The sequence below is a fragment of the Sturnus vulgaris genome, chromosome 5, assembly GCF_052056855.1.
Source record: "Sturnus vulgaris isolate bStuVul1 chromosome 5, bStuVul1.hap1, whole genome shotgun sequence".
NCBI lineage: Eukaryota > Metazoa > Chordata > Aves > Passeriformes > Sturnidae > Sturnus > Sturnus vulgaris.
The window spans coordinates 8838606-8861365 of record NC_142247.1 but is presented as its reverse complement, the minus strand read 5'-3'; the positions used below and the strand labels follow the sequence as shown (position 1 = coordinate 8861365).

General features: G+C 38.7%; 1 protein-coding gene across 5 annotated transcripts in view; it reads left to right on the top strand.

Annotated features, from left to right (window-relative positions):
• The window catches only part of SHISAL1 (shisa like 1), a 71484-nt gene that overhangs the window by 22713 nt on the left and 26011 nt on the right, over positions 1-22760 (top strand). For all 5 annotated transcript variants that reach the window (XR_015803677.1, XR_015803675.1, XR_015803676.1 and 2 more), the window contains exons 2-3: positions 11119-11216; positions 17184-17397. Coding sequence is in view for 2 of the 5 variants with exons in the window: in XM_088164801.1 (XP_088020927.1) it covers positions 11150-11216; positions 17184-17397 (281 nt within the window). In the remaining 3 variants the exon portion in view is untranslated. The remainder of the gene's footprint in view (positions 1-11118; positions 11217-17183; positions 17398-22760) is intronic.

The following is a 22760-nucleotide window of genomic DNA, read 5'->3' as shown; positions in this document are numbered from 1 at the left end:
ACTAATTTTATGTTGCTAAAATACCCTAAAGAATAGGTCAATAGGTTATTAGGAGAAACTGTTCCCTGTATGAGTAAGGGCTTTTTTATGTCAGCTTTGATGAGCTAATGCATGTAATGTAGTATTATTGCAGAGAGGAAAAGCAGTTGTTCATCTAAAATTTCCAGAAACAAAGTATTTAGTTTTAAAAATAATTCTTGTTATTAAAGCTCTACATTCTTACTTTTCTGCTTTACCTAATTTTGAGCTGTTCCTCATATCTGAATGTGGAGATTAAGTGTGATCCTTCAAAGATATCTGATTTTCTTCAAGGATGATTTAAAATGATGTTGATATCCCTGTATCCTTTCACCACAATCTTTCATTAAGTTGAGGTGTGTATTTAATTATACAGGGGCATAATTAAATTTTCAGTTCTTTGGATCGGAGACTTTAAGTCTCTGGGCTCTCATCTTTGGATCTCAAAGATGCAGTGGCTGGCATATGGCTGCTATCAGAAAGTTGTAATCAACCTGTGACTGTCACATCTCAGCTTTGCCAGTCCAGAAGCCATCACTGCACCTCACAATGACTTTAGAGTTGGGTGCAGCAGAATTCCCAAACCATGCTCTCTTCTGTATGTAAACTTTCTGAAAATGTTTTAAGCATCAAGTGTGTTTGTATTCTCGTAGGTGAAGTTCTTTTTTCCTACCCTGGTCATTTTCCACGTGGCTTTTTAAATCAGTGCTTCCTGTTTAAAGCATTAGGTCTACAAATTTGATGTACAGTCCTCAAATCTGTTGTATTCCTCTTTCATGGCTGTAACTGCTCTGAGCACCAGCATCCTTTCTGTAAACTAGAAATAGTGCCTCCTCTCCACGTGGCTTTTTTTTTTTTTTTTCCCCTCATTTGTTTGGACTCCAAAATATCTGTGAGAAGGAGCAGACTGGATGACTGCTGGTAAATAGCTCTGCTGGGTTACATATGTGATGAATGCTGTACTTTCATCCTTCCTTACCAAATATTTGGACTTGAGAGGTTCTCTTGGTCCCGTTCTATAACTGGCCTCTAAGGAAAGTGGGAAATGCATGTCACTTTTCCACTGTCAGAAAAACCATTTCAGAAAGATCTGGCAAATTGTTCTCTGTGTATTGCTGTAGTTACACACCTGCTAATGGGGAGTGTTTGAGATGGAGGCTGATTTTAGAGCTGGGGCTGTTTAGAGCCAAACAAAACGTGGTCTTGATTGTAGCAGCTGGGACACCCATTATTATGCTTCGTGTGAGGGATGTAAACCTGCCCACTGAGCATATAGAAATAAATATTAAACAACTGTGGCTTCAATCTGATGCTTCTGGTACATTCCATTTTTGCCAAGCTGCAGTGGGCTCAGTGAAGAGAGGGGTGTTTGATGCTTGATGCATGGGAGGCCAAGAATCAGAATTTCTCTGGAATTCTGTACAAGCCTTTGGATGCAGCTCCTCTCACAGCCACCTCTGTGTGCAGCATAAAATCTGCAGGCACTCCAAGCCAGGCAGAAAATAAGCACTTTTTACATCTTGTGAAACAAAGCTTGGGGCTGTGTGATGTTACCACCAGCAGCACAGCTTTGTTTTACCTGGTTTTTCAGTTCCAAAAATTGCACGCTTAAAAAAAGAAGAAAAAGAGAAATTGTTGAAAACCACTTTTCTGTTGCTCTGCATGCTTTATCTCCTTCTGCTTGGCAACCTCCACACCTGCTGTTCTGACTACTAAAAATTGTCCTTTCTTTTGTCCTATGGGTATTTCTGCTTAAGAGGAAAGGACAAAGGATTCACTAGCATTTTCCTTGGTTTCTCTAAATTGTTACTTTCAAAATTAAGCTTTTGTTAACGGTCCAGTGTTCTTGGGGTTGAAAATTCAGGAGTTTTAATTAGAATAACTGTGAGCTAGGACAGTTGCAATAGTACAGCCATGTACTGCCCTTAAAACCAGCTTTTTAATGAATTTATGTGTGCAGCAGTGAAAAATGGCATTTTCTCCTGCAGTGTGAGGCTGGTTGTTGGGCCAGAATGAGGGAAAAGAACAGGTGAAAAAGTTACTCCCATCTTCTACTGTGCCGTTTTTTTGTTTCCAACAGTCCTTGGTTAAGGCTCCCACACAGTTTCCCTTTTCCTTAGCTGGAGTCTGCTTTAGGAACAACCTTCATTTGTGATGTTACTGAGAAATATTTCAGTATGTGAAACATGTGCAGATGTTTCAAGAGGAGAGGTAAATTCTTTTTGAGTTGAACTTGCTGATGCTCGTGGATCCCTCTCATCTTGATTCTCTTGATTTCCCAGTTTACTCCAGTGGGTGTTTTTCATAATTTTCTTTAACAAGAGGGTGAAGAAGATTTGACCAAAATGTTTGCAGGAATTCAGAGTTAAGTCACAGGTTCTAAAAATTAGGAACTCCTGCCTTTTGCACATTGAGGTGTTATCCGTGGGAAAGTTGGAATAATGCTGCCAAAATACTTGTAAGTGCAGATCCCTCTATGTCAGATAAGCTACACTTTGTGTTGGCATGGTTAAATGATCCTCATGAGGGGGAAAAGAGAAATATTTTCATTGCATTTTGAAGTGTTTAATTAGATTGTAAAGGAATGGAGTAATAATTGCTATTTGTAAAAGGAAACATCCTTTCTAAAGCTGGTGGGAAAAAGAAAAAAGTATTTATGAGAATTCTGATTTCCTTTGTATTTGATATGATCAAATTAATGCTTTTCTGGGTTGACTTTAATTTTTGTTTAACTTGCTCCTTATATTTTTTCACTTTTGAACAAAATAACATTTGAAAATGTCTACAGACCCAGAGGGACAGAAGGTTAGAAACCCATCTGATTAGATACAGATGTTGATAATTGATGTTGAAGAATGTGAGAATGAAATAGAATTTAGATGTCAGACTCTGCACTGGAAGGTTTATGTTTCAGAAGAGGCCATTTTGAAAGGAAAACACACCAAAAATGTTCCCAGAGAGACTATAGATAGTTTTTGCTTTCTGTATATATACAACTGGGACAGCATATTGGGGAAACCAAAAATGTGCTCACAGTTTTCCATAGATAAACTGCTGATATATTACTTTATTCTCAAATGGCTCTTAAAAATACAGTAGCCAGGTTTACTGCCCTTTTTACAGGTACACACTTTGACAAGTTTTAGAGCTATACTGTAAAGGAGAACGAGGGATTAGATCTGGGAGTTTTATAAAACCTGGCTGTTGTAAAACCTCTAAGCTTACCATCGAAACTCATGTTATTTCTTAGTAACATCCTTAAAATTACTTGGACAAACTGTTTCACATAAACTAGTAGAAATTGTATTATTAAATTAAGATTTGGTAATGTTTTAAATTAAAGTACATTTGCTCTGGTTCTGTACTGAAAATAACTCAAAAAACACAAGCAGAAGTTTCCCTAGAGAAGAGCCTTGCATTTCTTTAAAAACTGAAACTTGATTAAGAGTAGAGATTTGTAATCACTTAAAAATGTATCCTATCCCTTTCTTAAACTCTCTTAGAATATTATTACACAACTGTGTATATTTCCTTATCATTCCTGCCTCATGGGAGACTGAGACCATTCATAATTTCAGAGTGAAAATTCAGTTTTCTCAGATTGCCTTCGTGCATAGCTTGACAGTCTCACCCTGGCAGATTTATGAATCCATTACCAAAGCACTCAGATGTGCTCCCACAGTTCGTAGATGCTGGGTTGTACAAAATCCAGTACAGTAATCCAGGTGTACATCTGGACTGAGTTATTTCACTAAAAATAAGGGTCCTGGGTGACTACAACAAACCTTTATCATCTGCCTATGCTCAGGTTGATTAAGCACATGCAGATGAGAAAATACAAATATTTTATTCTCAGTGGTTTCAGAGCATTAGGGAAGATTGCAGCTCTTGGCTGCAGAATGAATCTTGCTTAATGACAAGTGAGAAAGTTGTCACTAACTTGTAGCTGAAGTCAGTTATCAGTGTCAGTAAATCATCACAACTGCAGCTGTTATTTTTACAAAGCTGACTGTCTCCACAAAGTAATTTAGGTATTTTTCCCCAAAATGAGGTCTAATGTATACAATATAAGGCCAATTGTAGGACAGACAAGTCTAAAATTTTCTGTCCTTTATCAGCAATAAATCTAGGAAATTAAACATTGATTCTACCAAATGCAAGTATGTAATGAATCCCTTATTTGCTTTATATCTTTACATTATTTATTATTTTTTATTTATGCTTATATTTATTATTTTGCTTATTTAGTTATTTATATCTTTGCATTTAATATCTTTACATTATTATCTTTAATATCTTTAGATGTGCTACAGAGACAGTTTAGAGTTTGGCTGTAAATAAAGAGTTTGTGCTCTCTTGTGGAACTTTCTCATCAGTTAAATGTTGTGATTATAAGGTCTGAATGCACCACTGACTCTCTAAAATTAATTCTGTTGTAACAAAGGGACCCTTTAACTTCTATATCAGACTCTACTGTGGATTGTGCTTAGGATGGGAGCTGCTAAAGCCCATTTCCAGCTTGGGTGTTTATGATGTGTCTGCTGGGATGTGGCTGTGGGACAGCTCCCAAGGACCAACGAAATGTGTTGGTGAAAAGGGAAGGAGTAAAAGAGAAGTTAAAGGGGAGGAATGAGTGGCTTTGACAGCTGACACTTGTGGCATGTGCAGGTTTCTTGGCCCCATCCTGTTAATAGTAATTTGAAGGTCACAAGATGACTTTCAGGCTGTACTTCAGAGATTTATTTTTTAGGATTCATGCATGTTGTCTCTTCATAACTGTTTGGAGAGCAGCTGTGGGAAATAATAAGCACAGGAGGGTGAAATAAAGCAGTTTATATTTTCAATTACAAACTTCATAAAATAAGGGGGAAGAATTTTGTGGCCTAGGTGGTGTAATACACATTTTTCTCACCTTTAGCAGGACTAAAGCTCTGACTGCAAAGGCTTTATCTGCAGTTGAGTAGAGACTCACACATGCTGAACTTCCAGCATGAGTGTAGGGAGATGCTCTTAGGGAAGAGGCACTGATTAATGTTAGTGCTGCACCATAATCCACAAGCTTTTCTACCAGCAGCTCCTTTTCAGAGGTTGTTTCAAGTAAGACAACTGTCAATTTTAGCCTAGTATCTGTTTTTCATAAACTTTTTGTTGAGGTTGCTGCAGTGTGAAACCACATGTTTTCTTAACAATCAGGTTTTCTTCCATGCCAGTTATATTGCTTCCTTTGTAATAAGCCTGTAATTTCATTGCAGTGGCATTCATGAGCACATGCTGGATGCATTTTTAAGCCCTCTTTAATGTGAGAAGTGAACAGAGCTGGACTAGGAGTTGGGTTTGGATCACAGCCTTTTTTTTTCCATCTAATTTTAAACATCTTTCTCAACCACTGTCATGCTCTGGTCATGTTACTCATCCCCCTAGTGCTGCCACAGTGCACCACCGTTGTCTCTCATGTAGCCCTGATGCATTTTTATCCGTGTATTTTTATTTTGTCCGTGTGTAGGTGTGCCTCTCTTGGTTTAATAGGGATTTATTTACCTGTGTGTCCTTGGAGTAACTGAGAATTAGCAGAAGCTCCGTGGCTCTCTGCACTTTGGTAATGCTGTGGTTTTATTTCTCTCAGAAGAACTGGCAGCTGTTGGGATGTTTATTAGGACTTCTAGGGCACTAAGAAAATACAAACCACTGAAAACAAAATGATGCTGGAGTTACTTGCACAACCTTGCTATAAAGGATAGAGACAGATAAAAGAAGGGGCATAGAAGGTGTAACAAGGATGTTTTTTAAAGAAACTTTGCCAGAGGTGTAAGCTGTTAGCCTAAGAAAAGGCTGAGTGAAGATATGATAGCACTTCTTGTATGTATTAGTTAAAGCATTGATGCAAAGAGGTGTAACCAGTGTGTCTGCAGGTAAATCATTCTCCAGCCCCACTGCTGATAGAGCTTAAAGCAAGGCAAAGGAGCTGCAAGCTGGGCATAGGGATGTGGACACACATTTAGAGAGCTAGGAAATTACAGCTTGGCAATTCCTTTCAGGCCTGGATTTTCCTCTTTCTCAGCTCCATTCCCAGGCTGATAAGCTGACCTACAGCTTCAGTAAAGGGAGGCAGTCTCCCAGAGTGATAACTTGGTGAAAAACAGAGTGGAATTCATAATAAAGATTAACACCTGGTGTCTTTCCCACGAGACATCTGGACATGCTGTCCCAAGGATGTTTTTCCCAATTGTCCAGTGAGCTCCTGTCCTGTCCTAGCTGCACATAACACACTTTAAATCCGGGCTGTCTGTACAATAAATTGGCCTCGTTTCCCCAAAGAGGTCCGTGTGTGTTGCTGTCTTTTCTCTCTCTTTGCATCGTAGTAACTACATAGGGAAACCTTTCTAGGGTAGAGAAACACTAGGGAATTCCCTGAGAAGGTTAGAAAACCACTGCTGGTGGGAATCCTGGTGAACTTCTGCTAAGAATAGTTTAGATATTCTTAATCCTATGGCAGGAAACAATAATTAATTATCTCCTGAATTGCCTTATTTTCTGTTCTAGGCAGAGAAAACTTGTGAGGCCGTAGTGCTGATGTGTTTAATAAATTCTCTTGCTCTATCTCCTTTTGTTCTTCCTACTAAACCAAAAAATGCAAAATGTGCATTGTTTTTCAGTCATCTCTTCTAAACATAGCTTTTCCTTTCCTTCAATGTCAGGGGAAAAGAATTCTTTCATCAGAATCTTCCCTCATGAAATGGTTGTTTCTCTTGGCAGCTTTTCTTTGCAGTGATTCACTGATTCCCTTCAAGAAAAGACAGCTAGATAAAACTATGAGGATAACCAAAGCAGTGTAGGTAGGAAGAGAGTGAGAGCTAAAATGTCATGGAAAAGTAAAATCTGGCATAATGAGCTCATGCATTTCTATGGTCCCCTTGATCATAACATTACAGCACCTTTCCTTTGAGTGTTGTTCCTTTTGGATCATGTGTGGCTGCATCCTCTGTGAGGGAAAGCAATATTCTGGACAGAATCCTTCATGAGAAGAGAGCAAAAATCATGAGAGGACCATTTCTTCTATTCCAGATTAGACATGTATCATGGTTTAACCCCAGTCTGCAACTAAGTGCCATGCAGCTGCTTGAATAATAACAATAATAGTAATAAATAGTGAGAGAGGGGAATAATAAAGACAAGATGTGGACAAACAGTGGGGGGAAAAAAAGCCTCTAAAAATGCAGTTCCTCAACTATTTCTTTAGTCTGCTTTCTGGGGTAGCTGCAGAGATATTTGTGATTGCCAACAGAAGGGAGGAGGTGGTGTGAGGGTACAAATCTTAAAGGAGGAAGAAAAGGATGGGAATCATCCTTACCTCCACAGTGACCACAAATAAGCTTAGAATGGTGCATTAAAAATGAAAACTGATGTGTTAGACCACTCTTCTAATTGCTGGTTTTGTGAACTAGAAGGAAAACATAATCACACAGTCTCCAGACCCTCAAATTCTACTAAAAAAACAAAAAAAGAGACCACAACTAAATCTTCCTTTCATCTGTCCTTCAGATGTAATTCTGATAATGTTCTGATATTAAAATGCCATAAGTTTTTAATAATAAAAATAAATGATAACTAATTTATCTAGATCACTGCTAATTACCATGTTTCTGCCCTCTCTATTCTGCCTGACACCAGGAAATACTGTGTGTGATTTAGGCCCTTCCTTGTAGCACATCACCTGTTGTCCTGCACATCTCTTCCAGTGGCTGAGTGGATCTCTAATAGCTCAGAGATGTCACCATGGTACTGCATGAAATACGATGGCTTTAGCCAGACAGCAGCATGTCAAAAACTCAAAATAGTCAAGGAGTGAACAGGTATTTGTATTTCTGACCTCTGAAAAATGGTCTTATTCTGTGTAATGATCATTGAAGAGATATAAAATTATTGCTTAAGTTACAAAATTGGAGCATTTCCCTACTGCCACAGATACTTACCTAGATGTATGTATATATTAATTTACACAGATTCTGTCACACTGCTGGCTATTCATGTGCAGCTCTTGTTGTCTAGTCCCCCACTCTGATCCTCCCAGCTGACACTCAATAAAATATAAGCATTGCATGATTTGGATTAAAATGCCAATTTCATTGTTGCCCATTCTGTTGGATAAAATTGAATAAATTTTCCCTTCCTGAAAAGCTTCTAGATTTGTACCTACAGTGCTGTTCAATAAATTAACAGTGAGGCTGTACCCAGTTACTAACAGGATTGTATTTTTCAAGACATGCATTTGATTTCCAGACTGAGTTTTTCTTCCACAACTGATAAGAAGACTTTTTTTATCATTCTCACTGCCTGCTCAAACTGCATGCTACTAAAGTGAGATATTTTACAGGCATCTCCTACATTATAACTATCTTTAAGCTACTTTAGTCAACAGCCCTGAGAGAAATAAAATTAACTTTGCCATAAGCCTATAGTGATCACATTAATAATATTTATCTCCTTAATTATTTATTAATTGGAATACATATTAACCATGGCATTATTTTTGTCTGGATCGACATCACACTCATAAATTTGGGATTACCTGGATTATCCATTTACTTCTAAAAATGTTCTTACATTTCTTCAGGTCCTCTGAAAATTGCCATTGTTTTCCAACAGACTGAAAAAATTATATATATCCCCCTATTATTTCTGCTGACATAACTAGTTACAAATTACACAGAATTGCAAATATCTAATTACAAACCTTAGTACCAACTCATTAATGTCATCCTGAATTATTCTTGATCTGGAAATATTTAATATTCTCAGCTATACCAAACATTTTTGTCGTCCCAGATACACAACAGGAGTTCTTATTGATCTCTTCTTAATTAACTGTTATGGAGGCCAAGATTTCCCTTAGTACTGAATCACTACCAGAATTCCTGCAGCTTTGGTTTACTCAGGAAATTATCGAATTCCTTTTATTCCTATCAATATTGGCAATAGCTTGTTCTTTGTAGCTGTTTTTTCGTGCTTAAATGCCTACATTCTCAACCTCTGGCTTATATTCATTATAATTATTTTTTTTATACAATCCCAACTTTAAGTCTGCTTAGTTTTCTAATTAATGTGATATTCTGAAAAAAGAGGCAGTTTTTTCAAACTGTATTCATGAGAAATATTCTTACTTAGCATTCCTAGTTTATTGCACTTTTATTTTCTTTTTACAGTGTTGCAAATCGTTTTCCTCTGGAGGAACTGGCTTATTTTAAAGCTAGAAATAGTGCTTTGGGTGTTAATCATACTTGCAGCAAACAGTGTAAACTGTGATGATTTCTTGTACAAAAGTTACACTGATTTTTTTATTTTTTTTTTTAGGTTTGTGATTTCTATGCTAAGATAGTTCTTGATGAATCTGCCTGTGCCATGCACAGCATTTTGTGTTCGTGAGAAATCTTTTGCCTCCCAACACTTTGTAGGTAGCTCTGTGTCTCCTCTGCAGTGCCCACGTCTGCTACTCAGAATTTACTCACTCATGGTGTGCTCATTTTCACCCACTCCCCCTTTTGTTACGTGCAGGTGCAATTGTTTGAGGATTTTTTTTTTTTTTTGTTCAGTAGGTTGTAGCAGACACCAACTAGTAAACCACGTCATATTTATAGGATACAGCGTTTATTTCATAAGCATTTGGCAAAATGTGCCTCTTGAGGTGTCGGGAGCAGTGTAATTTTTACAGAAATTGCCAGTTCTGTTTCTTTTTTTTCCCCAAGCTGCTCGACTGTAAACACCTCAGAGCAATTTTAGCAGAGCAGGAGTTGGACTCAGCACAGCAGCTTGCTGCAGCCCCCCTGGGCCATCCTGTGTGTGTCCCAAGTGCACAAAGGCAGAAATTTCTTCTATTCTTGTGCCCTTATGTCAGCGTGAGTCCAGGATGATGGAAACCTCCAAGACCCAGAGTTAGTTGGATTTATCTGTGATGGCAGTGATGCCTAAAGAGGCTGCCTGGAACAAGGCTAGGCAGAGTTAAAGGAATAAAGCAGGTATTTATTAAAAGGCCTTCAAAGGATCCCCCTTGGGTGCACAAGGGCCTGGCCAAAGATACACCCAAGGTAGATGGCAGGTCACAAGTTTTCACACTTTTATAAGTTTTGTTCCATTTCCATTTTGGGGTTAATTGTCCAATTACAGCTCCAGGTTCTGCAGTCCCATCCTCCCAGATTGCTCTCCTCAGTTTGTTGCCGTTTAGACTTTTTGGACCTGAAGCTGCAATGGTGTCCTTGGTTCTCAGGCTGGAAAAGGATTGTTGTGTCTGACTAAACTGTGGGGAGAGCTTGCTAACACTTTACATGGAGTTCAGAGTTATATACTAGTGCAGTGCAGAATCTGGAAAATGTGAAAGCAAAACCTCCAGGCGTCAGCAGGACTGGTAGCACCTGCTCACCTTGGGGGTGACACCTGGACAGTCCCTGCTGCAGCTGCTGCTGTTGGATCAAGGTGAAGAGAAGAGGACTTGGGGCTCACCCTGTCTGGGAAACACCAAGGAGAGCTGCCAGTCAGATTAAACCTCATCACTTCTCACTCCCTGTCCTAGGAAAACACGAATAATAATCCCATGAAAGGCTCTGATTCTAATGAAAAGACGTTTTTTGAAGTGTTTCCAACCATCTCACTTGCTTGACCCACTTTCTGAGTGACTGCACCCTCTAATGGGGTAAAACAGATTGACTTGCAAAGCAGCCAATTTATTTTTCTGTTGTTTATTCCTTTCTAGCCCTTACACGTATAATACAATAGCTTGTTCTCGTGCCAGTAAAACAAGCACAGTTCTGCTGGATGTAGATTACAGGGGACATATGAATATTCAGTAAAGACTCTATATGATTCATCTCTACTCTGGGTTAATGAAAAGCATGTAAACAGCTTTATATATCCATGGTGAAATGAAAAGGGAATTTTAATCATAGAAAGGAGAATTTATTTCACTTCTAAACCCAGAAAAAAGTATGATTTTTTTTCTCCTACTGTGCAAAGCCATTTCATTTTACCAAAGCTTTGTGGGAAAGTGAACATTTGAACAGTGAAAGGAGATGAAACAGACACTTAATCATGATGCTGTATCTTACCCAATAGGTAATTTTCTAATGGACCAAGAAAGCCAACGATGACAAGTTGTGGTCAACAGCCCTTGAATGTGCTGATGGTTCTGCTCTCATTACTCTTGTCAGCAGGTAACTTTTATAATTTATCTCTTATTGATGTGTGCTACAGCGAAAAAATAATTGCAATTTAATACTGTGTTCCTACAAAGCAAACGAGACCAAATGATTGTTAATTGCATAATAAATAAATCATAGACTCATAGAATGGTTAGGGATGAAAAGGACCTACAAGGTCATCTAATTCTAATACAAATGAAGCCTCTCTGTATTTAAGAACTGGAAACTGGAATTTGAAATGGAATGAAAAATTCACTTTAAGAACAAAGACTGGAAAGTTGAAAGAGTAGCTTTATTTCTTTGGATATGCTATTTTTTCAGCTCACCTAAAAGAAAAGAATAATTTCTATACCACCATAAAACACATCCATTTTGCTAAATAAACATCCACTGGAAGCAGAGCAAGTCGGGCTCTGGTTGTGTTTTTTTCTGTGTGCACACCAGGGATTGTAAAGCACCTGAAGGATTGAACTTGGAATGTGTGTAATTTTCCTGAATCTAAAGAATTGACTGGATCAGAGATGTTTCTCCTGATGCTTGGTAGTTCTGCTCTAGATGTTTGCTGTTAGCACACAGGAAGGGTTTGTGTGGAAATGTGCCAGTTGTCAGACTGAGAGTTAGGGGAATGCTCTGATTATTGGTTGTATTTTTTCATCAGAAGTCATTTATGGCATTAGGGTTTTTTGAAATCATGAGTGAGTATTTAAAATAAAATTTTTAAAAGTTCTTAGTCCAAATAGGTTTGGTCTTACAGGCTTTTAGTTCAACATTTTATCCTCCATTCTTGAGGCAGTTTTTAATACAAAAAGACTTTTTCTTTTTCTCCTTATTCTGTTGTAGTACATCACATCCCCAACCACCAGGGTTAAAACTTTCCTAGGCTCCATGTTTCTTAAAGTATCCTTGTGCTCCAGTCAAAATTGTTACTACTGAGTCTTTGTCTTTAATATTCATAATATATTAATATTCATATCCTCGCCAGGCAGTTCAAGCATGTGTTTTGTTGCCCACAGTCTCATTGCTTGTTTGCAGTGTTCAAGTTGATTCTTGCTAATGATAGTTCATTATTTACCTCTGACACAGCCCTTTTGCTAACAATGTTCTAATATTATCAATCAGAGCACTCCTCTGCTCGGGTCAAATCATTGTTTTCCTTTAGAGCCCTTCCCCTGAAATCCCCACGTTTGGTGCTGCATTCCTAATTATGGAGGTGTCCTCCTCCTGTGATGGACTGGGATCCAGGCACAGGGGCTGGAGCTGCTTCTTTTTCTTCTCTGGGCTAAAGAAATTTCAAAGATCTACCTCCCTGGTGTAGCAATGAACTCAGTTATCAAGAAGTCTTCAATGAAGTGATCAAACATCACAAATCTGTTCCAGCTGCCCCAGTCTCTTCTGTCCATTTTTAAGTTTTTATACCTTTGCCACTCCTTATAGGGGACTTGTGCTAGAGCTGTCCCGAGGTCCCACTCTTCCAACCCATTTCCTCAAGATGATACAAATACCTGTGTTTGGAGTTGGGTGGGTCACTGTGATTTCACTGTGCATGCAAGCAGCTCTATTCAGCCACTGGTGTATTCCCTCTAACCCTTATTCCCTCTAACCTAGACATATTGTTTTCTCTCTCTTAAAAGTGAAGTGCAGTGTTTTTATTTGAAACCAATTGCACACAGCTTTTCCTTCTTACATAATTTATCTGTTACCCTTGATAACTACTGGGTTTGTAAATGTGTTTCTTATCATTTTGTTGCTCCTTGGCTGTTGCTGTTTTAATATCTGATGTCCTCTATTAGCATGTAGAGTCCGGGCTTATTTGAAATCATCACAAGTCTTTCATGCCAGCCAAACTCTGTTCCCTCCTTGTGGAATTTTGCCACTATCATCTGTAGGAAGGGGTTTAGGTCATTGGTGACTCACAACACACTTTACAGGAGGAAATCTATTATTATTTTTCAGCCAGTCAATATATTTTTTTTTTGTCCAAGACAGATTAGTTTCCATAAAGGAAAACTACTGGCTTTATGTGGTGAAGGATGGGGGGTTAAAAGAAAGGATGCTACTCTCACTGGAATGATATGAACCTCATTTTTAACCTGGGCTGAAATGAAAATCTAATGGCAAGACTCCTTTGAGTGCCCTAGATTTACAGATTTACATCTCCAAGATCTTGCTTTACTTCCAAGTCTTTGGTATTTTAAAATCAACAGTCTCAGTAATCAATTTCTGGGTTGAGAATATGAAACTTGAGGTATTTTATTTCAGTGCAAGCAAGATCACAGTGATGTTTTAGGGGTTGTGAGCACTTACTGGTTTTACTGGGCACACAAGGAATGCATAGTAAAGGGAGGAGCAGCATGCAGTCATGTTGGAGGAGACTTTTTGACCACTAACTCTTAGATTGGCTTTGCAAATGTTGATGCTTACTCATTTAAAGGATTGAAACACATTTATAAAATCAGTGCTGACAGCAAGGCTTATATTAACAAGCAAAAATCGTCAGATTATTTGCACATTACAGCATTTTTTCTTTGAAGTAGGAAATTTAGATCCACACAGCAAGTTAACATGTGGTAAAATGCATACATATGAATATTTCTGTGGTTCCATATGGAAAACTTGTAAACACCAGCCATTCAGAGAGTCTTGAGGCTTTAAAAATTTAGTATCTAAATTAAAAATGTACATTAGGCAGATCTCTAGCTGTGACCAGATAGAGAAGTAACAGTTTGATGTTTGCTGGCTGTGTTTTTAAGGTAAAGTAGGTAAGTCTTGTGATGATGAAGCATGACAGACTATTCTCTTGAAATCTTCTGGAACAGAGAGAGTAGCATCTGCATCAACTGTTCAATAACTGCTTTCAAAAATAGCATGAGAATTTGCACTTGCAGTTCCACTTCAGACACAGCTGCACCTTTGAACAGACAATTTAAGGCCTTTACAGGTACAGCACTTTTATCTGAAGTATTTCTATAGAAATAAGGTCCTTTAAACCTGGGGATTTAAGCAAAGTTATTTTCAGGAAAAAAAAATACTTGGAAGAAAATAAATCCTACTTTGTTCATTGGCTCTCTGATCCACAGAGAAGCAAAGACAGCAACTGAAATGACTCAGATTACAATAAATAGAGGAAGTGTTTTCCATGTATGCTAGGTCTGGCTGGGATGGGGTCAAGGCTGTGTTTTAGGCAGGTGACCAAAGCAGTGCTGGTGTCACAGCACTGTTGGGGCACTGCTGATCCAGACTGGCCAAGGTGGTTTCTTTACCACAGGATGGATGCTCAGCAATAAAATGGGGGTGGGAGTTTATCCAAAAATTGCTCAGGGATTGGCTGGACATCAGTCTGCTGGTAGTGAGTGATTGCTTTTAGCATCACTTGTGCTTTGTGTTTTGTTGTTGATGATGTTGTGGGGTTATTCCTTATTTATTATACAGTGTTTATCTCAACCCATGATTTTTCTCTTTGCCTTTCTGATTCCCTGGCCCATCCAGTGGCAGGGAGAAGTGAGCAAGCAGCTGTGTGGTGTTCAGCTCCCAGCAGGGGTAACCCACCACACACTGGCTGCTGAGTTCAGAATGGGATTCAGTCATCACATCATGCATTGCTTTAATCACCAACACATTTTGCTATTTAAGGATTTGCTTAGGACTATTCTATTGCAGATGTCCCTCCTCCTAGGACCTGATGTTATCTTAACTCTCCCTTCCTTCTGTAATTATGCTTTTCTCAGTTTTCATTCTCAGAGAAGGTTGGGGACTGCTTTCTTTCTAAGAGAGAGCAATGGAGCTGTGTAGGGTTCAGGGGACACTTCCACCTGTGCAGTTAAACAAAACACTTGGCAGTGAGGAGCAGCCTTAACCTCTGAGTGGCAGTGACAGGACCAGAGGCCATGGGCACAAACTGCAACCCAGAAGGTTCCCTCCAAACATCAAGAAATTATTTTTCATTGTGAAGGGGACTGAGCACTGCCATAGGTTAATTGTGGAGGATGTGGAGTCTCCATCCTTGGAGAAACTCAAAAGCCATTTACACACAGTTCTGGGCAACAGGTGGTCCTGCCCAAGCAGAGGGTTTGAATGAGATGACCTCCAGAGGTCCCTTCCAGCTGCAAATATTGAGGTTTTTCACAACATCATCTATCCTGGCACACTTATTATTGCTGTGTTAATTAAGGAGGAGTGCAGCAAAGTACTTGTTCAAACAAACTCATTCCCATGCAGTTACATGCTGTGTGGATTTTGTGACAGAATTTGAACATGCAGATTTGTTACAAGAGGTACAGAGGGTGTTGAAAACCTGAGTCTAAAAGTTTCTTCACTGATTGTAGCATCCTCACATTTGGAACACATGTTTTTTTTTTCCTCAGGTAGGACAAAAACAGGTAGGTAATTAGTTTTCTCAATATCTGTATTCCTTTATAAAGGGCTTTCTTCCACCACTTTCAGTTCCTGACTGAATTAATCTACAAAAAATATTTCTTCTTTCGTGCAAGTAATGATGCCAGGTATGTATGTGCATACATAAATATTTAGAGTGGGCTTTCTTGACTCAGACTGCAGTACAGGATTACCTTGTTGTCAGTTTAGCACTCTTTTTTTGTTCTAGGCTCCCACTCCTTACACACAAATAAAGAAGTGATCTCCACTGTCACAATCCTTTAAAATCTGTCTTGAAATTAATATACTTTATAAAATTGACAAGCAAGTGTTAGGAATAGGCATTTTTTTTTATTTTTTTTTTTTTAGCCAAGTAGGAAAAAAATGAGGATTAGACAGATAAGGTGTGCAGATGCAGTTGCAGATCAAGAGGGGCTCTGTGCAGAGGGGTACAGTGCAGTTCAGCTAAATCCATGCAAGTCATTATGTATAACCTCTTGTACTGGTAAACTCACAGAAAACTTATGCACCAAATTACAAGGGTTAATTCTGTTGGTCCAGAGTGAATCTATGATTTATTAATTGGTGTAACCTTATGAAGTGCTGCTGCCCAGAGCATTGTTGAACTTCAGTTCTCCAAAGGAAAAATATTGCACTGCTAAGAGGATTCAGACTCTGCTTCCACGTTTCACTTTCCTCAGAGCTTAAGGGGCGTCTGTGGGTACATGTACTCTTAGATGAAGCTGTAATGCCTATCATAACCATGTGGAACCAAATATTGACTCCTAAAAGTCTTTCAGGAAGCTGCATATGGTTGCTTACGAGCATTTTGGAAGGGATTTCTATCCTGCCCCTCTGCACAATGGAAAAGCTCAGGGAAACTAAGATGATAAAAGGGAATCTATGGACAGCTTCTTTTTTCCTCCTAGTAAAAGCGATGGTGAAATCAATGTGACATATGACTGTAAAACAGAAAAAATGTTCTCAGAGCTGTAATAAACACTTTACATGAGAACTTGTTAAAGAAGAAATGTAAGAGCTCCCAGGAACACCTGTATTTTATTAGTTCTGTCTATTTGCAAATTCAGAGTTGTTTGGATTTGTTATGTGGTTGGTAATGAGTGTTTCTGATAGAATATTCCTTATCAAAGATTGACCTTTAGAGAAGAAGAAAATAAATCAGGAACAGTCAACCAAGTGCCATCAAACTTTTATTGCAGTTTCTACATAGAGTTTTTGTTTTTATTAAGTTGTCCCAGGAGAATCAAACATTAACATTGTTGTGTGTTATGGATATCCCTACACTTAAAACAGCAGTATGAAAACAATTCCCTAAATACTTTTGTGCCTCTAAATGTTGAGGGCATTTCTTTCCTTCCCTTAAAACAAACAATAGTAATCAGAAACACGGAAGCAACAAGATGCAAAAATAAAACAGAAATCTGAACCTTGTTACTTTTAAGTACTAGATGTTAAAGCATTGAAAGTTCTGGACTCCTAATGTTCTTCAGAAATCAACCACCAGTTGTGTTTAGCTTTGAGAAATGCGAGTTGATAATGCAGATAACAGAAGTGACTGACAAAGCCAATGTTGTTTTTGTTTTCCAGTGTTGTCCGCGCATTTTCGGGTCTGCGAGCCATACACGGACTACAAAGGTCGCTACCACTTTGGTTTTCACTGCCCCCGTCTTTCTGACAACAAATCTTACATCTTTTGCTGTCACCATAACAACACAGTGTTTAAATATTGCTGCAATGAGACAGAATTTCAGACTGTTATGCAGATGAATTTAACAGGGAATGCAGATGGATATATGCATAAGTAAGTAAATGAGTTTTAAAGTACTCTTCACCAAACTAATAACAGAATCTGAGGTGCACTTAATGATGGAAGCAATCAGAATAATTGCATATACAGAAAACTGCTACTAAAAGGTTTTTTGTCGTTGCAGAGCTCCTAAGAGTATTTCAGCTTTGCTTTCTTTGCTTTGACGTGGGCTGTAAACATTGCAAGGAGAGTAAAAGTTGCATATAAATGTGACAAATAAAAAGTTACTTATAAAAGTTAGAAAAGTCTTTCCCATGACCCCAGTTTGATCCAAACTATGTTTAAATGTGCACTAGTAAAAATAAACCCCAAGGCTGTTCATAGGTGAGAGGGAGTGAGCTGACATTTTCTGTATCAACCCAAATGCCCTATTTGGAACCCCTGATGTTTTTGAATCTTAATCTCTTGTAACAAATCACTAGCCTTGGGGAACAGAATGTATTTGCTTTTATACCAACATTGTGTGGTCTCCTTGTCTGTTACCTGGGATAATTCCATGTTCTGCTGAGGGCTGTCCCCCAAAATAAATGTCAACAAGTTTTTTATGTATAAAGAAGTAGGAAGTAGCAGGTAGATCTTTGTTACTGAATACCTATTTACAGGAACAAAATCTTCCCTTGTAGTCAGTTTCCTACTTAGTATTGACATTCTGGCCACACTAATCTGCTGTGATTTCCCTTGGTGTAATCCCCAAGATGGAATTCTGGTCAACCTGCTCCCCTGCCATTTTATTTTGGTATTCAGCCCCTCCAAGACAAGGGAGGGGCAGATTGGTGTGTTATATCCATCCCTGTGGGAGCAGGAGCAGGGCTGTTAGGAGATGACGGTGCTGGAATACTGATGCTGGCTGGTCTAACTCACTGTGTGCAGCTGTGCTCAGCTCGTGGAGTCAGCAAAGCATTGCCTTCCCTACCAGCCACTCCTCACACACACCTGCCCAGAGAAATTTCAGTCATGCAGAGACATAGAAGTTGCATTCTCTAAGTTTACTGGTTGCTAAAGTGTCAGTCACCTGCAAAGACAGACAAAAATAGACTCTACCCATATAAGATAACAGTATAGATCCACATTGATTTAAAGGTGTGTTACTTTATGTGCACTTATGTCCTTCAGGTGACATTTCTTTGCCTTGGCTTTGTAGTGCCTCTGGGATCATGAGAACAGATCACACAGAACACTGGGAACATACTGTACTACCAAGCCCATTAAAGACCATCCACTTTCTCCACTTTTTGTGCAGCCCAGGCAATCCAGCAACTTTCACCTGGGGCTCCCCAAATCTGGCAGCATCAATAGTTCCAGGCAGCCTGGTAGAGTTGATATCCCCAGTGCTCCCACACAATGTGTACTGTACACATGCTGAACCCCTTTGTGTACTGGGGTGGCCCTGCTCCCTCAGCAGCCCTGGATGGCAGAGAGGTCCTCACAGGACTCCAAGAACAGAAGGGCTCTGCAGGTAGTCAGACAGTCACTGCTGTGCACTTAAGAGTGGTGAAATGAGCCTCAAGAATGGGCTTGTGAGGCTGTTGCCTCACTTTTCCAGGTCTTTGTCCTGCACAAAACAAACTGATTTTATTTCTTGTCCTGCTGTTCTGTAAACTGTGCACCAGCACTGCTGACCACCCTGTCTCACAGAGGTGGGGATGTTACCATCAAAGGCACTTCAGACAAGCACAGAGCCAATGCTTCAGGCTTTTCCCAGTGTCCCAGCAGCTATTCTGTGTATTCATGGCCAGAGCTTACTCAGGTAAGGCTCTTCTGCCCTTCCTTCCACCAGCACCCTGGAATGTGGAGGGCAACCAGCTCCTTTCCAAGGCAGAGGAAGAGGTCCAGGCTGATTGCAGAAGATGCCCTGGGACACAGAGCATTTCTCTGCCTCCAGCATTGTTTGCCTGCTCACATCTGCACACGTGCACACCCCCCCAGAGAAATAAATCCAGGGGTCTTCATATCACAGGGCTGTTTGTGTATGAGAGCAGCTTGGAAAAAAAAAAGGAGTTTGGTGTTCTGTGAACTACAGCATTGATTTTTGGTAAAAATATTTAGTTTTTATTAGTTTTCATGTAGAACTATTTTTTAAAAGTCACTTTATTCCATTGTGATGGAGAAAGAGGTACCTGTGTAGGTTTTGTTGGTAAGATTTGTGGTTGAGAAGCACCTGCAGACTATTTACCATCCAGTCCAGGATTTCCTAGGGACATCAGCTGTGTGTGAACTTTTGCAAAGGTATGTGACACCACACTGGATACAGTCAAAAGCCTCTGGAGGTGTAGCATGGAGAAGTGCAGGAATGGAACTGGTGTTGCCTTGTTCCTCAAACATCACTTCTGATAAGTCTGTCAGGAGCAGGAAAATGAAGAGATGCTGCTTCCCACGTAAAACTCCACCCATGGAGTGAGACAGACAGGAGAGAAATCTCCTCACCCTGAGCTCGGTGACACTGGTAGGAAACTTCCTGGTATTTTTAGAAGGAGCAGAAAGAAGTGAACCCTATGTGCCTACATTGAAAACATTGCAAAAAGCTTCTTACTTAATACTCTGACTCTATCGTAGAGGATAACTTGGATTCTAATGCATCCAGGCTTCAGTTTACAGTGACAAAGTCAGCTCTTTGTTTAGATCTAATTTCACACACCACTGAAAAAAAAAATCTGATGAAATCTATTGTATTGTGGCAGAGGAGAATAATTTAAGATATGGGAATAGCAATGAACTGGAAAAAAATGGATTATAGTTTTCAGGGAAGAGTGATTCAGTATTATTGCTTGGTTTATTTCAATATTATTATTTGGTTTATTTTTCCCCTTGGCCATTCTTGTGATCACCAAAACAAATTTTTTGTTTTATAATACAGTTGAGGGAAAAAGTTAATGAAGTGACTTGTGACTTCTTTGATATGGTACAGCCCAAAAGGCACATTTGTCTTCACCAGTCCCACAGTGCAACTATAGCTACATTTATTTACATTTTTCCATTACTGTAACACAATATTTATGTTTTTATAAGCGCAAAAGATGGGAGTATTATATCTTTGTAACCGTGCAGATTAATTAGTCTATAATATTTTTGAATGTGAATATGTCATTTAATATTAAATTTAGAAACACGAGTGATGTCTAACAGACAGGAAAAGCTCTGTAATCCAAAGAATTTCCCCTTAGAACTGTCTAAGAAATTGCTTAACTATTCTTAAAAATAGTATCCACTTGAATCTAGTTTGTCTAGTTTTCATAGTCACGTTTTCTGTTGTGCATACTTTGGTGGATGATCAGTAGTACTGCTATGATGGGGTCCTTAGTCTGATACTGGAGCAATGTCCTGGCAGTCTGTAGTGTATCCATGTTTTTCCTTATCTCTTAGTCCAATTTGTCAGAGTGGAATGGCTTTTGCACACCTCATTCCAACACCCAAAGCAATGTGAGAACAGAATAGCACCGTCTTTCTCCAAGTAATGAATGTCTTCTGCAGAAATGGTATTTGCTTGAGTAGCACTCAGAGTCATCTTTACAAGAAAGAAAAAAAAAAATCATCAATTCCACTACCAACTGTTGCAAAAATATGTAATTTGGCAGGGAAGATCTCTCAGGTACAGCAGTAACAGATTCCTCAGGATTGGACAAAGGCCTGGAGATAATTAGAAAAATAGGGGGGGAAAGAAAATCTCATTTAAAGCATAGATGGAAAAACTGCACTGGTTTCTTCAGTACCAAGGATGTAACCTTGCATTTCCTAGGAGCAACCCTTACTGTTACTGCTCCAAGGATCAGCCCCTTTTGAGTAGAACAGGGGAAGGAACCATTTCTGAGATAATCCTCCACATTTAAACTCTACAGCTGTAGAATTCAGCCCCCAGTTGTTTAGATTTGTTGGTTTTTTTCAAACCTGTATTCCCAAAAGTGTTATTTTTTTGTTCATATGCTGCACATAAAACCCAAGAAAATCTACTAAAAAGATACAGGTTAGATATAACCAGCTTATTTGTCTCCAAAAGTGAATTAATGAGATGGATGCAACTTGATACACCCTGTAATGGAACAAACTCTGTAATTTGAATCTCAGCAAATTTGGAATCTGTTCACACTTTAGCTTTAGTAGAAATTGAACTTCTGCCCAAAAGAACAGGAAAACCAGACTGCAAGAATAAACTTTGACAATTAAATCATCCAGGTCAGTGAAATGAGATCAAGTCCTAGAAGTTTCTGGATTCCAAGTTCTCTTCTGTGTTTCAGGCCTTACTGCTATTCTGTGTAAATAAGATTGTTTGTTTTCTATTGAGAACATCTTCTTGATTTGCAGGGCAGTTTTAATTAGTAGCCTTCAGAAAAAGTAACATTTTTCTACCACCTTAACAGTTGGAGAAACAGAAGCTATCAATGTATGGAATATCCTTCTGCATGCTAAACATACTACTTACTATTTTTGATAATGCTGTTGTCCCATTGTCTAATTAATATAAAGCAGCCTTTCATTTTTTGTACTTGTGAGTAACAGATGTTTTTTAGGAGGAGCAGATGAATAACTTATACATGATTAATAAAGTGCTGCTTAAAATTGGAACACTCAAAATAACTTTAATTTTCACTAATCAGAATTTTGGTGGATGGAATTAAATACCTGAAATACAAACAAGTTCTTTTGAGTTTACTATAAGGAATGTTTTTGCCTCTCACATTGTTGCCAAAACAAATATATTTTCTTAGTGTGGGTCAAATACAGCTTACCTGTATGCAAAATGGATCGTGTGGGCTTTAATGATGAACAAGAATGGGATTTGTCCAAAGGCATTTCTTCTTGACTTCTCCAGCCTTCACTTGCCTTTTATTTATATTAACAGAAAATAGAATTTACCCCCAATAGGACTAAATCTACTGGAAGTCAAGAACAGCACTTTATGATTCTTTTTTTAATTTCTTTTTTTTTTTTTTTTTTTAATTCTAGGCTTGTGTAGTCCTGAAGTTATACAGGAAGGGAGCCATTAACAGCTTGGACCTTCCTCTAGTTACTTAGTTATTTGAAATGGGACCTCCTGAAATGGGAATTTAATCTAAGGGCATTATAGCTGTGTAGTGGAAAAATCATTCCCTGAAGGGAAGAATCAGTCTTGAAGTGCTGACAGACAGCAACACAGAAAGTAAAAGTCTGATTTCTTGTTTCAAACCCTGATTTTTTTAAAAGTATAAAACGGAAGAGTCATACAATAGTTTAAATAGAAATGAAAGTTCAAAGCATAGACTTGAAATCTTTTGATCCAGAAAGGCTGGGAGACATGTTTTTAAAATACCAAAATATCCTTCTGGCTTGCATGTATAATATGTCTTCTCATCCTTTTTTACTTCTTGCAGCACTTCCATTTGGAT